The sequence below is a fragment of the Rhea pennata genome, chromosome 11 (genome assembly GCF_028389875.1).
Source record: "Rhea pennata isolate bPtePen1 chromosome 11, bPtePen1.pri, whole genome shotgun sequence".
Taxonomy (NCBI): Eukaryota; Metazoa; Chordata; class Aves; order Rheiformes; family Rheidae; genus Rhea; species Rhea pennata.
Window position 1 is genome coordinate 20125781 of NC_084673.1, and position 16416 is coordinate 20142196.

The 16416-nt window shown below is 42.3% G+C and overlaps 1 protein-coding gene across 1 annotated transcript; it reads left to right on the forward strand.

Annotated features, from left to right (window-relative positions):
• The first annotated feature begins 5060 nt into the window (after positions 1-5060).
• Positions 5061-14723, forward strand: SERTM2 (serine rich and transmembrane domain containing 2). Its single transcript, XM_062584989.1, has 2 exons — positions 5061-5519; positions 10686-14723. The coding sequence occupies exon 2, from the start codon at positions 11290-11292 to the stop codon at positions 11566-11568; it is 279 nt and encodes a 92-aa protein (XP_062440973.1). The 5' UTR covers positions 5061-5519; positions 10686-11289; the 3' UTR covers positions 11569-14723.
• The last annotated feature ends 1693 nt before the right edge of the window (positions 14724-16416 follow it).

A 16416-nucleotide genomic window follows, 5' to 3' on the forward strand; every position in this document is an offset into this window, starting at 1 on the left:
TTGGATAATGAGTGTTAAAAACGAGTGCCTGCTTCAAGTGACTAAAACAGAGTGGCTCACTGCCAAGCAAGCACCTCTCAGGTTGTATCTTAGCAACTGGCCAACCAAAGCTAGATCATCAGCACATCCCAAAACTTACCTGAAGCTCTTGGGACTAGGAATTGTGCTGACTTCCCTAAAAAGAGGCACTGTTGTGAGAACTATCCTACTTCAGAGGAAATTAAAACATTGCAGACTGTGGGTTAGAGAACATGATACCTAGTTTTAGTACTATGCCTGACTCATTGCTCCATTAATTTTTACCAAGGCCCATAATGAGCTGTGTGGGACCTTGGTGGAGGGTGAATACAATGTCCTTGCAGTTTGGATCCAGCTGGAACCTGCTGTTTAGGCGACCCCCGCTCCAAAGGATGATATCCATATGACCCTGCTCAGCACCACCCAGCCCTACCTAAGTTAGCTCTCATCGACTTACCTAGAGCACAGGAAATCTATTCTGTGAGTGGCAATATTACCATTTGGGGGATCTGCAATGCACTTCACAAGCTCAGTCACCAGGACTGTTTCAGGCAGAACTCTGTGACAGGACAATGCAGCCCTTCATTGACATCAGAAAAATCAAATTAGAAATGTTCCTAAAAATTAGCAGTAACATCAGACCAGGCTGAGTATCTTCAGTTATCTGTGGGAGAATTAGTTTCTATAAATAAACTGAAAGATTGCAATATTTTTGACGACGAAAGTTCAAAACAAAGACAAATTGTTAAAGCAGCCTGAGGTCTTTCAAAACAATGAAACTCTTTTAGTTCAAACACATAAGCCATTTCAGGCATACTGTACTGGGCAAAACAAGATTGTGTGGGAATGCACAGGGGGAAAGGCACTCAGCTCTGCTGGAGCAGTGGGCATATGACCACACGCATTTGCACAGCCTTTTATATTAACAGACTGCTTACAGGGGAGAGGTAGTAATAACTTTTCCCTTTTCCTGTGAAAGAAATGAAGCAGAGAGAAGTCAGTATATTTGCTTGGAGCCCTTAGTGGCCTAGGTAAGAAACAAAACCAAGGCAACTCTCTGCTTTCAAGGTTGCCATCCAATGGACTGTGGTATTTCTCCTTTAAGTTGGTGGTTGCTAAACCTATTTCATCCAAATCTGAATGAGTCTAAACATAAATTTACAGACTCATGATTCAAAATCTACTAATATATGATTTTTTATGTTTTGTACGTGTCTCTTGGTGGTGTAAAATCACCTGCCATTCAGTGCCATGGCTATAAGAACAAAATGTATTTGAACAAAAACACATTTACAGTAGAATCCATTCTGCTAAGGTAAAGAGAGCAAAGTACTACCACCTGCTTCAGTGTCACTTCCATAGTGACTTACCTCTTGTCCCGAGCCCTCGCAGCCTTCAAGATGGAAACCATGAACCACCCTGATCATTAGAGGAACAACTCCCAGAACAACCACCTCAGGGACTTCTAGTTACCAGACACCTCTCAGGGCAGCAATGGGCCCCCTGGCCATGGCAACTGATGAGGAAGGAAGGAAGGGTAAAGGACAGGTTTTTCACCATGTGACACATCTAACATCAGCTGGACACTTCAGCAGCTGTATTTTGTACACAAGAGTGAGGAGAGGCTGGGCACCTCTTCAAAAAGGTGTCCTGTGGGTAGCCACGTGTGGCACAGCTACACAACCTGTAGCAGACACAAAAGCTGTGAAGAAGGTGACACTTGGCAGCCCACCTCACTGCCTGACTACACCTCACTGAGAGCCTGAGTAACTGTTTGTAAATGACTAGAAAACACAGAAGTGCTAAGTATGACTATTATTGCCATATGTAATGACTGCTACTAGAGGCTCACAGTGCTGAGTTGATTCCTAAGCCATCTGGTGCAGGTTTCTAGCAGTGTTCTCGGAGACGAGTAGGTGATCTTCCCCTAAGCCCTTCATGAGCCAGTGAAACTCCAGGCAAGCAAAGCTGCCTTGGCTCAGCACAGTGGCTCTGTCAGCCAAACTCTTGTCCAGGCAGAGATTAATCGTATAGATAGAGGAGAGAAGTTGCTTTAATAGAAGAAAGGAAATGACCATAATGAAGAGAGAAAGGGTGAGCTAGTATTGACTGTAACTTCTAAACAACAGGCGGAAAATATGTCCAAGCACAGAATATGTTTCAGATGTTAGACAGCTCTGAGTTAAAAGGCTGCTCTCACTTTACATACTCTCTCTCCTGTACAGTTAATAGTGAAGACTCAATCACTGCTTTTGTTTTCTTTATCATTTTTGACACAAGCATAGGCACTGACCAAGGTGTGGTTTTCTCCTGAGTTCAAGAATCAGCATCTACATCAGCAAAAGACACGTTCTGCTTGGCCCTGACTCTCCCTCACACAAACAGCCAAGAATAATGGAAGGTCCTTGCAGCTCAGGGCTTGAAGAAATCAGTTTGGGATGTCTGCAAAGGGGACATCTCAGGGAGAGGAAAGTATAGCTCTTTTTCTGTTCTTTGCAGCTGCACTGAAAGCAATTCGTAAAGACTCAAAGTATGCACTGTGTTCACAGATTCATGAATTTGGTAACATAAGAATCCCCAGGGGAAAATATAGACTTTACCCACTAGCAACCATTCAGAAATCTTATTTATTCTTTGCCAAAACCAAATTTCACTCTAAGACTGGTATGGGACCATTGTAAAAAAGATGTGTGAAATGGCATGTCTGATACAAAACTTGATACGCAGGTCAAATAATGCAGAGGAAAGCATCCAACCAGCCTGCAATCTTCTGCCCCCAAATTCTCAACAGCTGCTTGAAAAATAACTTTCACTGGGTTCACAGCTCTGTGTATCTTCACAGAAATTTGAACACCTTCATTTTATACAGCACAAATTTACCATTTGGTTGGTCCAAGAATTTACATAGAGAGAAAGCCTTATGTACTTCTCAGTAATTCAGGAACCCAGCAATCTGTCAGCCAAGCATTCATCAGCTTCAGCTGGTATAAATTGTGGCATTATCTAAAATTCATCTGTCTTTATTATACACAGCTACAAAGGAAACTAGAAATCTAAGCATGCCCATCCGGCAAACAGCAGTTCTGGGCTACAAAAGGGAGAGATAATTTACTGCAAAATCAACAAAGGGAAAATAAGCTGAGTGGTGAAGCTGGGTTGTATGGATGGGAAACGAGAGCCTTTCATTTCAGTGCTGCTCATTAGCATTATTTGGAAAGCCAGGTCACAGCATTTCAACATAGACTTGCCTCTTCTGGGTCTCATAATTCAATCAGGAACATTATTCCTAGTAAGTAGAACTCTCACTTATTTCTGCTTAAATCAGAGGATGTGTGTGCAGGGTTTGGAGGTGCTGTCAGGTAGTTTGTTTGTAAAGGAGTAATTGTACAGAGTCCAGGGCAAAATACACATAGTATTCCTTCTGATTTATGACAGTACTTTCATTCCTATGTGCCTAGCAGGAAATTCAGTATCTATGGCACAGAGTGCAATATTGGGTACTGTGTTACAGTAAAAGAAATGTGAAAGGAAATCAGCAATCAAAGCTGCCTTCTATGGCTTGGCTTTCAGAGGGTTCAGCTCACCACAAAGTATGGAGGAACTGTATTTTTTCCAGGGGCTACATTTCATTTATCTAAATAGCGCTCCATTACAATCACACATTGTGCTTGTCAGCTCCAAAGACTGAAGCCATTAGAAAGATGGACATATAACACAGCCTTCCACTCCAGGCCTAATCCACATGCCTTGAAGGACCAGTGGGAGGATGAAAGAGTTGCACAGCTCCTGGTTTCATTAGCCTTTGGCCCTTCTGCTCAGGCTGTGTGGGGGGCCTAAGAGGGAGAACTATTTCAGAGAGACAATTTTGAGAGGAACTGTCTCTGTCTTGTGACACAAAAAACTGCAGAGAGGAGAATGAAATCCTCTTCCCCAAACTTCTATGTGGAACTCCTTTTCCAGAGGGGAGCCTTGTTCCTAGTGCCCAAGAGCTCAGACCATAAAGGACAACTGCCATGCACTGGGAACTACCACCAGCCAAACGACCAGCTGCAGGCCTGCAGGTCAGGCTTACCTTGTGAAGTGCCTCCAGCCAACCCATCTTCTGGGGGGAGAGGGGTCATGGAGAGCAGCTGCTCGAACAGCACATGACATATGAAATCCAGCTGCACACAGCTGCACATGGCTCAGTGCTTAGAGCTGCAAACTGTCACTACCTGTCTGTGTGCCGGTCACTGCCAGCGAAACCTTGGAGTCCCCTGCGAGGCCTCCCAAACTGGCCTCTGTTCCCAGTAGATTCAACTACACTGCAGAAAGCAAAGTAAATTTTGTTCCCCTGTCCTCTTTCTGAAACATGCACACAGCTAAAATTACAGATTCACTGATGCAGAGTCTACTCTTACTTGTGTAACAACTCTAACAGAGTCGCAAAACTTTCTTTATCAGCCTGAGCAGAGTGAAGAAAAGCAGATCAAAAGAGCTGGCAATCAGAAGGATCAGGATATTTTGGGTTCTCACCCTGACTTTGGCTCCTCCTGCCTCATTTCTGTGTAGCCGTGTAGCTGGACCTCAGCTTCACACATTCATAAATTGGTGGAAAACATTTTTTGCCCACAACACAGCATAACTGGGGTCATGCTTACCCACACACAGTTGCAAACTCTTCAAGAGAGAGATGGTCTCTAAACTAAATTAGCTGCAGAGCCTTCACAAAGCATCAGACACTGAGCACAGACAAAAATACCTCAAAAGCATCAATGCCAAAGAGCAATGCTTAGGGCTGATCCTGAGGGTCTCAGCTGGCATGTGATGCCTGTCCCTGGCTCCAGACAAAGCCCAGCTGGGATCTTTCACCAGCTAACCCTCCCAAGAGGCATGAAATAAAAACCTGTTTACCCTCTAGAAAACTAGAGAGAGAAACTGATAGCCTGTCCCCCTAGTTCATGTCTTTCTCTGCGACTGTCAGCCAACTTAGGCTTGTTTACTGCTTGCAAGCACCAAAGGGTTAAAGTGAACCTTGCAGAAACTTTGCTGTGAGCTGAGCTCGCAGCCTCCCTCCCTTCCCTCCTTGTCTGCTGCGAGACGCAGCAGTGCCGGAGCACTACCGATCCTCTCTGCTCTAACTGTTGCCTGCCGCTGCTGAGGGGACTGGCTGGCTCATGCTGCTTCCATCCCAGCAGCGAAACACAAGAAGAGAAGGCTTCTTGCCCCCTTCTTTTATTGCCTACAAAGGAAGGACATCACCATTGATGCTGTTCAGCCAGCTGGCATCTCAAGACCTGGAGTAAGAGGCATCCCTGCCACTGAACTACATGAATTCAAGAGCAGGGGAGAAGAAAGTGCACTTGGCATGTTTATTGCTAAAAAGATAGTGTCCTTACTCCAACAATAAGAAATCTTTTCTACACAAATCCCGCTAACTGGGAGGAGATGTTCCTAGATAAATCACCAGCAAGCTCATGGTCTGAACCAGATGCTCAAATGTGCCCTACCTGCTCTGAAAGGTAACTATGTTTTACTCTGTTCTCTCTTCCTATGCACTGCCACAGCTGAGGTACTGACATATGATCTTGTACTTCAGCATGAGAACACAAAATACTGTTTGCCATTGAAGAAAGAGACACCCTCCCTTTCCTCTCCCTCAGATCCTCCCCGGAGAAAATGCAACCCATGGATGGAACTGATACTTTAATGCTTTGCCTGCTTTTCTTCAATGATGATTTTTTTTTCTGTAAATGTTACTCAGATAAAATACACCTGGTACTATCTGTATTCAAAACCAAACCTTTCTACTCTTGTCAGCCAGCTAAGTGCAAGTTAAACTAATAGCCTCAGAGGCTACACATGGGTTGTTGTTCTGTTCTGTCCCTCTTTGTAGTAGATTTAGTACCGGGTGAAAAAGCAAAAAAGAACTCAGAAAAGTTGCCTGCACTTTCAGAGATGCCTTGCTAGCAAGCAGCACTTAAACTGATCATGGCAGCAAAAGGAAGCAGCTAGGCAAGATAATGCATTTATCGCAGTTGCAAGTTCAATTTGTGCTGTCTGTCTGCACTGTTTTGGGGGAGTCTTTCTTTCTCTCTGTTCCTCTCTGACCTACAAAGCTGCAGAGTAGGGCTGTGTGGGCTTCATTAAAACAGGCCAAATCTTAAGAGTTACTGAAGCTCCCCAAACCCGGGTAGCTGCAGTGGGAGGGTGGTAATTTCAGCACCCTTAAAGTTTTGGCTCATGAATTTGCTGTCTCAATGACACTCTAAGAAAAAAAAATGCTTTTTTTTTTTTTTTTGTTTGGGGCTTCTAATTTTCATTATGCATTATTTGTTAAATTAAATATGTTGCTTATTTTAATCCTTGCTTAAAAACAAACACAAACCGTTAAAAAAAAAAAAAAAAAAAAAAAAAGAAGAAGAAGAAGAAGTGTCTGCTTGGAATCAATCTGTATCCGCTGAGCATTAGTGAGCACTAATGGTGCTTGGCACCTCAGACCTGGATGTATTGTCTAGCCAGAGAACAATGACTAAACCTCGATCTGCAGCTAAGATCACAGGAAATTTGAGTTCTAGCTGTGCTGCTCTGCTCTATAACGAACACCTACTTCTCTCTCAGTCAGTGGCTTTGGGGGCTTCTCAGTGTAACCCGGGAGGTTTTGCCTCTGGTGTGCTGAGGTGAACAAAACTATAATCCCAACCTGCCTTATACACCGGTTCACAGACTCTCTGTGCACCCTGTGGGTCTGTTTCCCATGACCTTGGTCTCTCTAGCTCTCAAGCTCTATGCCTTAAAGGGGAGTTTGCTCCCTTTTAGTAATCTCCAGAGATGTGCTCACTGAGGTAACTAGTTAACTGAAAGGCAAAAATCTTTAGGGTTGACTGGGGCTACTGAATTATTTCTGGAAAAGATTTTAATAGTCTGAAGAGTTGATTGCTCCTGACCATTCTAGAGTTGAGCCTTAAAAAAAAAGGGGGGGGGGGGGGAAAGAAAGCTATGCTAACTCTCCATCGCCAGTATCTTCTACTCTTAATCCGATCCTTTTATTAATAAGTGCCCAGTAAGTGCCCAGTAGCTCTTTCTTAATTCAAGGTCTTGGCTTGTACTTAATAATTGAACTCTAAACTAATGTCCTTAGCATTATGCAGTTTAATTTTATGAAGTACATAAAGCTATTAGGCTCTTTACTCCTTAAGGAGAGAAACAAGCTCTGGCTTTTGCTCTCAGCAAGACAGCAGATGAGATGGGCAAGGACACTGCTCTGTACTTTCCTCAAGCATATGTCAGATTCTGGACTGTTTGCATTTCGTTACCAACAGAGAAACCATACTGTAATACCAGAGGTTTAATACAGCCAGTACCCTTCATACCCTCTGTTTCCCATCTACCATATAATGTAAGAGTATTCTTCATGGGAAATAATTTCCATTTATATATCCAAAGTGTGAAAATCACAAAATTAGGATGTATCTGACAGCCAGTGCTTGATTCTAACACAATCTTCACCTTCATGTCCTTCCACCTCAGCACTGAATCTGCAGCCAGAGTCAATGCCATAGACTACATAACAAGGCTCCAAGAGCTCTGCAAACACAGATCCCTCTTTTCATGCTGCTCAGGGATGGAGGTCCTGAGGGGTGCCCCTAGGCTGCCCTAAGACCAGATGGTGAGATTACAAAGCTGCGCTCATGCCCATGTCTCTAGAGGTTTGAGCACATCCAACCACTTGCTCTGCTACTTGCACGCTGTCGGGCAGCTTAGTACGACGCCAGCACAGGCTGTCCGAGGTTGCCTGCCGTGCCTGTGTCAGCAAGAGGCACAGGGATGTGGGAGCCCAGAGGGATGTAAGAGCTGAGAAAGCTCCCTTCTGTTTCTGAGCCTGTTCTTGGGTTATGGTGTGGACATCCCAGGAGACTTCTAGACACACGAAGGAGCAGGGATCCAGCACAAGGCTGCCATTCATCCTCAGAGTATACTTCACTCTGTATCTCTCTCCATTGCAGCCATGAACTCACTGGCATGATCAGCTGCCTCCTTGTCTTCTGTTTCTTATATTAGGAACGTGTGGCATGGCCCCTCTGGGCGGCTAAACCAATCAAAACGGGGAAAAGCTTTGAATCCTTATTAGCATGTCAGCACTATATTGCTAACGACAATGTTTATATGGCACCCTTCTTTATAGTTTAGCAGCATATGTTTACACAAGCCGATGTTTCTGAGTCACAAGTGACTCTGGATTGGAGTTTGGGGTTGAAAATCTGAGAAATCAGAAATATTCAAAAACTGAGAATATTTCCTTGTTAACTAAGTACATTTGAAGTATTTCGCTTTAAAGCACCCTATGCCACCTTTAATTAGGAATTACTGAAATGTGAGGATGTTCTCATTTGGTTCATTTTGATAGAACTGTGGTTAGGTTCTTAATCTGTTTGCTTTTCTCCTGAAAACAGTTGTTTGGAGAGATCAGTAGAAGATGGTTGGAGTAGTGGGAGACAAAACCTAAACTTAACTCTAGTAAATTCTGACTGAAGCTTTCAAATCTAGACGCCTTCCAAGCTCTTAAGCAACTAGCCGAGTACTTTGAAATGTGAACCCTTTTAGGCATTCTCTAGTCTTGGTGGCAAGTTCTTGCTAATGATCTTCCTTCCACAAAAAATTGCATTTTTACGATACTGTTACCTATAGCAGTTTGCAAGGATTTCTTTGAGTATTCTGTAAACCTTTGTTTTTTTGGGAGGTTCATAATCTGCACAAAAAATATTCATTTGGCTTGAAGTGTGACATTTGCAGGGCTAGTTACAATGGAAATGTCTTGCTTTAGTTATTTGCAGGTACCATGTGCATAGGTATTCTGATAGCCCAACTGTTACTTGCCCACACAGATTCAGAAGAAATTTTTCAAAGATACCTAGGGGATACTGGAAGTGCAAATGAAACTGATGAGGCTTGAATGCTCCTAGAAAATCCACCTCTCATTTCCAGTGCTCCTCTTTCCTCCCCAGACCTGCATGACTGAAGCCCACTGTAGACTGCACCTGTCAGTCCTCAGAACTTAAGTGTTTAGGTATCATAGCCCAGGTTGACAGACCAGCAGTCCCCAAATATTGGCTTTGAGAGATGATATTATCCTAAATATCCTTCAAGATCCTCGCCTCTCAAGTCTAGGTTAAAAGAGAGAGGAAAGTACTCTACCTATGATTTATTGCTGCCTATGCATCTGTGAAGACTGGGAATCTCTGTAACAGGCAAAAAGAAATCATGTTGTCAAAACCAACATGACCTTGGATCTGAGATGTACACTCAGTCTGCCCTGTGCAAACAGCCCAGAGCCCTGCTTAATCTGAAGATTTCTCTTTTCTATTCCCCACTTTACAAAGCTCCAAAGAGTCTGCGTCACCTGCTAGAAAAATGTTGAGCCATGCTTCTGCCATGCTTCCCCGTATTCTCCTACAAGAAGCACAAACCAGCTACCCATCCAGGGACTGCAGAAGTTGAATCCCTAGGCAATTTTTGCACCAGCAATTTGGCCCAGGTTAGCCAGCCAATTACCAAGCAGGACCTAGCCCGATATTCCCTAAACTGGGTTACTGTGGTCTCAAATGCTTTGAAATCAAAGAAGAAGCCCCAGGATTTGGGAATCAGGTAAAGACAGTGTGGACAACTGTCAAGAGTCCCTCCTCCAAAAGCTGAATACAACAGATGTTTCTCCATTATATGAAGCAAAGTAGGTCTGTCTTGCTTGTCAGGAAAGCCTGAATGCCTCAGGCATCCAGAGCTCAACCACCTCCCTCTACAAGGCATTGCTGCATGGGGAAGACTGAACCAAACACTGTTATTAAAATAACAGGAACTGAAGCCCTGCCAAGGCTAGAATGTTCTGCAGCATTGTGTCTTTTGGGTGAAATCTTTTATCTAAAAGCATCAGAGAACATCATTTTGACCTAATGTTTCATTTTAATGACTGCCATAGTATACTAACATAATAATACTATTCCACTTATATCCCATCTAGATGTATACATAGTGAAGATTATAAATGACTACATTGCATTATTTCAGTACCATTTTCGCTTCAGCTACAACCAAAATTCTGAGTTTTTTTCAAAGCAGAGCATGATGCTTTTGGATGCACTATTCAGAGAGAAATTTTAGCATTTAGGTTTCCCGTTTCCATCTGGAAGAAACTATGGTGCTGAAATGTTAAGATTCCCCCATTTCTGTTAAGTTTTGCTCCCAGGACATGAGCAAAAGGTCACATCCTGGGGCAGAGTCCCCCAGAGGTGGTGGCAGTGCTCTAGCAACCTGCTGTGCATGCACTGCCACAGAAACGGGGGTCCTGAGAGATGACACAGCACAGACACATGGTAGGGGACACTGACTGGATTCATATTTTTCTCTTCCTTTGCGACATCTAATTGCCTACCACTAACTACTTACAAGCAAGAGAAGGTCTTGGGGCCTTCTCTTACTCATAAGTAGTTAGTGGTAGGAGAGACCATAGCATTTAGATTTGCATGGTCTTCCCCTAAAGTTAAATATTCAGTGCTTCTCCCAATCACCAGTGGCTCACAGGAGGAAATGAGAGATGATTAACCTCATTTTTTACCTATTTGTTCTAAAGATACCACGTACAGCCTAAGCTGTTTTGGTTTTATTTCTCTCTTGCTCTCTTTTTTTCCTTTTAGAAAAATGACTTTTCGACTGTCCCTAATGAGCAACTCAAAACTCCATATTCTTTAAGCAAGTATTAGTAACCCTGGCTTAAGAGAGGAGAGATCCCCCAGCAGACTGGCAAAGGAGAAAACAACCTTCCCCAGCTCATGAAAGGATTAACCACTTGCCGTGGGAGAAGCTGGCAGAAATCTCACTCGTTCTGTTCGGAAGAAAAATTCTTACAAAGACCAAAGCTGTGCTACCCTTTGCAGCTCAGTTTAAGAAAAGGACCACAGCATACCACCTAACAAACGACGTGTCCTATCAGAAGGACCACTGCACTTTTAGGACAAAATAAAAACCTAGTATCAGTGTAAAACACAAGTCTAATGCTTGCTGTCATTGTAACAGCAACTCTAAGAATGATCCTACAGGCCTGTCTCATGCAATTTGCCTATCTATGTGAACCAGCAGTCCTGGGACCAGCAGGAAGGAGTATTTCCTGATGAATTCTGCTCAGAAGCTATCCTGCAATCAGGCCTAAGTCTCCTCACTTGACCTGCTTTGTGAGTTTGTGAGGTAAGACAGGAAATTTGATGGTAAATAGAGAAAATGGACCAAAGCTGACAGAGAGCAATGACTGAGATTTATTTTAAATTCCGTGGAAATCTGACTGGCCGTGTCCACTTTCCAACTCTGGCTACAGAAGTCGACACAACAGCAGATAAATATTCCAGCCTGTACATGTACATGGGGTTGTTCTTAACACTTCTGGCTATTCTTCTCATATTGCTTTTCACCATGCTCTTGCGCCTGAAGCACGTTATTTCCCCTATCACCACACCTCCAGAGAGCACTGAGAATGCCCAGCAGTTCACAGATGTGGAAATGCACAGTAGGATTCCCAGCACTTAGAGACCCTGAAATAAAGAGAGTTCTGGCGATACAACGCGTACAGCAAAATGGTGGTGGAAAAGATCTTTGCCTGTCTGCTGAGCCCTACAACTTATTGCACCACCTTCAACAGCAGCACAGAGCATCTGGAGAATGTCAGGCAACTAAGACACTGACTGGCTTGGACCCACTGGATGTTGACACTACAGGCAACATGTGTGCAATACCCTCAATAAAATTTACATTGTAGAAACCCACGGCTCACAGGAAAAGCTTATATCACTCTAAAAGCCCTTGCAGCAAATGATAAAAGCCACAATAATGACAGCCAAAAAAACAGAGATGCACATACCAGAATGTGTCCTGGAGCCTGTATTTGCTGACCTCTCTCTTTACCCTCAAATTCCTTGCCTGTGAAAAGAGTTGAGTCAACAAAGTTAAGTGGTGTAAGCTCGAAAAGCCCACAGGGCACATACAGAAATGATCAGTGATTTGGAAATTCTCAGACATCTTTCCATTCAAGAAACTTAAAATGCTTTTTTTTCACTTGAATAGCAGATTTCACAACTGAGTTTGAAAAGTATACAACTGTTCCTATGCTGCGGATGTGCATCGCCTGCTGGAGCTATTCATTTATGACATTAAAAACCATACAGTGAACAGTTGCATTCCAAATATCAGAAAGAGATAGCACTTTTACAAGAGGAAATAAAATAAAGGTAAATCTTAATAAAAGTTTAAAATAAAAAGGAAGTATCAGCAGGAAATGAGCAGTAGGAGAGAAAAACGTTAAAAGACAATCTACTTCTCTTCCCTTGCTCTCCTTTACATTAACTGAGCTGACTACAAATACATTAATGTCTTTCAATTACAATTGCTCAATAGCAAATGTCAAATTTGTGAATCAAATGGACATTGTCCTCCTAACGGGCTCAAATTCAGAGTAACATTTCCTCTCATATCTATGTTGGTTTTTCTTCCTCAAAAATAAACCAGTTCTTCCAAAGCTTTTTTATTTGTCTTTCTCCAAAGAAGGTTGAAGAAATGCCAGGACTTGGTACTGTAATAATGAACCATGTGAACAGCTCTGGCAGGGAATATGCAGATGGGAAGCAAACTGACTGAGCACTAAAAGATAGGATTGCATTCAAATATCCTCTCAGATCATTTGGAACACTGAGAAAAAAAATATTTACTTAAATTTATGAAACAACATTCTAACCCAATCCTTTCACCTATGAAAGTTATGCAGACATACACTTCCTTCCTGTAGATGGAAAAGATGGTATTATATACATCATATCACTTCTCAGAGGCCACTGCCTCTTACAGAAAAAAAATATGGATGAGACTGTTTCAGCTCTATCTCCAAAAGCATGGATTTCACTCAGTTTATCTTCTTTATCACTGTCTAATGCTAGCTTAGTGACAAAATCCCTTGGTGCTTTCTCCTTTATATACACTTAATTGCCAGTTCCCCACTCTCCATGAGACTGGAAACTGCAAACTCCCCACACATGAACAGTGCTAAAATTAGAGATGACACTAACTTCATGGACTTGTGATAGCAACAACAAAACTGTTCTTCAAGTGCTTTTCATACAATAGTTTCTTTATTTACCTTTAAGAGTCTGCAGATGAATGAGCTGTTTGGACTGGGAATCTGGCTTTTTCAGCTAACTGAGAAAGGGCAAAAAATGATGTGAAACATCTATACTGAATATGGTTGGTCCACAAGAAGGACTGCTGTATTTAATACAAAACTGTTTAAAGATTGCCTCTTCATATTGAATAGCATCTTTTATACAGCATCTTTTATACTCCAGGTACCCCCAGAGAAGCAGGCTTAATCTGCTTTGTATAGCATAGTGACTGTGTAAGGGAAGTACAGTATCCAATATGCTCTCAGCAGTATGTCTCCATGTCATGCTTGTCTGTGTTTATCAGGAAAAAAAGGCAGGAGGCAGGTTGCCCTCAACCATTCTGCCATGAGGCCATCACATGGACACCACCAGGCAGGATAGTGGCCACATCTGAAGGGTGGCGCCTCAAGAAGTGCTATTATCAGTACTGTGAAAGAGCCAAAATTCTGTGTAATGGAGGATCTGAACATTCATTCAGCTAATACAGACTGTTACTGAGTCAGTCGATGCCATTCATATTAAAAAAAAAAAAAAATGCAGATAAAGTTGGCTTCATTCTTTCAGCCACCAGAGATGCAGGCTAGCCCAGGCTCAGCTACTGATTTGCGTTGTACAACCTCTCTATTTTCTCTGTGGGCCATTTGAAAGTTACCACTTACTTAAATCATAAATATTCTAGCACACTAAATCTGCAAGTAAGACACATTAGTCTTCCACTAGAACTATCTATGGAAAAGCTTTATTTCCAGGAAGCTGCATGATGGATTTGAATATTGTTATAAATGATCAGACCCACCTATAGAAAATTACAGTGTCAGAATCTGAGCTGGGACCCAAATTCTGATTTCCCTGATCTCAGCTGCAAAGCCCTCAGAAGTAGGCACCAGGACTGAGCTTCTTTCCCTCACACTAAAGAATGTTAATGTCTCACAACCTTTTAGAACTCATTCAATAAATGCATTATAAACAAAAAAGCAACCATTTTAATGTAAATTATAGTTGCATTGTATTTTGGCAGATTGTGTATTTCTATATAATACTGCTGGTGAAGGCAGCCATCTCTCTAACATAAAATTGACAAGTTTTCCTTTCTAAAGTTTCATGTCTCCATTTCAAACAGAAAGTATCTTTCCTGATACATCCACAGGCCCAAAAGCACTCTGAGCACATCACTTGTCTGCACAATGTTGGAAAATTTTAAAGCCTGCATATCCCCTTCAAAAAATTAAGTATTTTTATTTTTGAAATGCTTTTCCTCCCTTCTCATTCTTATTTGTAACATCCAAGATCTGATGCCTCTGCAAAAAGATTGCCGGGAGGTGCTGATCTGGGTTTGCTGAGCAGGCTTTTAGTGGGCTTTGGCATCGTTTTGGCTACAGAGAATGGTAACTGAAACTGAGTTTGTTGGATCTTGGAGAACTGTGGGTGTCACATCCACACCCTTCCCTCCAACCAGTTTGTCTTCTTCCCACTTGTCCATCTGTTATAGAAGGTTGGGTTTTTTACAAAAATAAAGAAACCTGTTACAATCAATGGTGAGTCACTGACTGCTCTGTACTTTCCCAGAATACATTCAAGGTGTGGCTTTGAGAGACTGGCTCACATGCAGAAACACACTCAAGTGGTACTGCTGTTTTCAAGTTTACTGTGGGCCTTGGGGGGCATTTATGTAAGACCCTCATATTAAGTATTACTGGAGCCAGGGCAGTTTGCTCCCATCTTACGCATAAGAAGCAAATTAATTAGATCATCAATCCCTCCATTCCCTACCTGTGAGGGATGACAGTTTTGAAGGAGCAGAAAAGCGACTATGCTTTACTGTTCCTTGTAGGTGGAACTGTGAGGTCAGACTATATCATCAGAAAGCCAGCACTGCTCCCAAATCTCCCAGGATATTCAGTCTAAGAGATCTCAGGACTTCTCCCACACTTTCTGAGCACAGCGTGACTCCCCAAACCACATATATTCTACGGGATTTTTGCACGACTAATCTCATCCACATGACTTCCATCCATGTTGATGACTCCTGCATTAACAAGCCCCTGAGTACTCAGCAAAGAGGGTTGATATGAAAAATATGTTGACTCTCTCTGTCGGAATATATAAACATGAATGTATGTTTTCATATCCTCACAGGTCCTCAAAGGGGAAAATAACTTTGCAGACAGCAAAACTCAGCACAGCTTGAGCCCACTGAAGGAATTTTCTTGATTTTACTTGAAAAGGGGATAAAAAATGTTTGAACCTCCAAAATTATGTGAAGTCACACATCCATGTAACTGTCAACATCGATGAAGACTTACTTGTATACTTTATCCTCACTAGGAAAATAAATATATCCTTATCCTATAATCACTGATGTGTGATGACCACTGTGAAGTAAAACCCTCGTGCAGATAGGATAGCTGTAGTTTTAAAGCAGGTTAGCAGGTCAGGAAAGATGCAGACTCCTCTGTACTATTTACTGTCTACTGACAGTAAATGCTACAAGCCAGCTTATCTGCTCTAGCACATCATCGCATATTAGGTAGCAAAAACGAGCAAGATTGCTGTACGATCACAGTGTCTTCCAAAGAAGGTAGATGTCTGTGGTGTGTCTACACTTCAGCTTAATTCTGGTATGGACAAAAAGTTTGTTCATGATTGGTTTACTTGGTTTACATGTGAAGTCTTAAAATGACTTGCATGACTAAAAATTCAGATACAAACATAGCTGAATGAGAGAAAAATCTCAAATAGTACTTTCTCTGTACATGATCCATCAACTTAGTGGTTGCCATTTTGATAGAAAAATATACCCAGAAACAGTGATGTCTGCTTTGCAAATGCAGTAGGCTTAAAAAGGACTACAGAGAGTGTTAAGTAAAGAACATGCAAATACATGATTTACATACAAACGCTAAAGCTGTAAGAGAAGATTTAAGGCTCCTTCCTTGAGGATTGGGGAAGATATTATTTTCATTTACTCTTCTTAACACAGACTTCACAGTTGTTCACAGAATGGAACCGCATGTGTTACACACTCCAGTACCCCCATCCTCAGCTTTTTATAGCTCCAGCAAGCATAAGAGAAGTCTTCAGTTCCTGAAGTTCCTCATGTAGCTTAGCAGAATGAATGTGGGCCCAGATATCAAAACAGTGTGAAGAAACACAGTGATAACTCGGTTCCTAGCTCACTTGCTCTCTTGCTCTATAGGCAAATTTCCCCTCAGCCCTTTCATGAGAG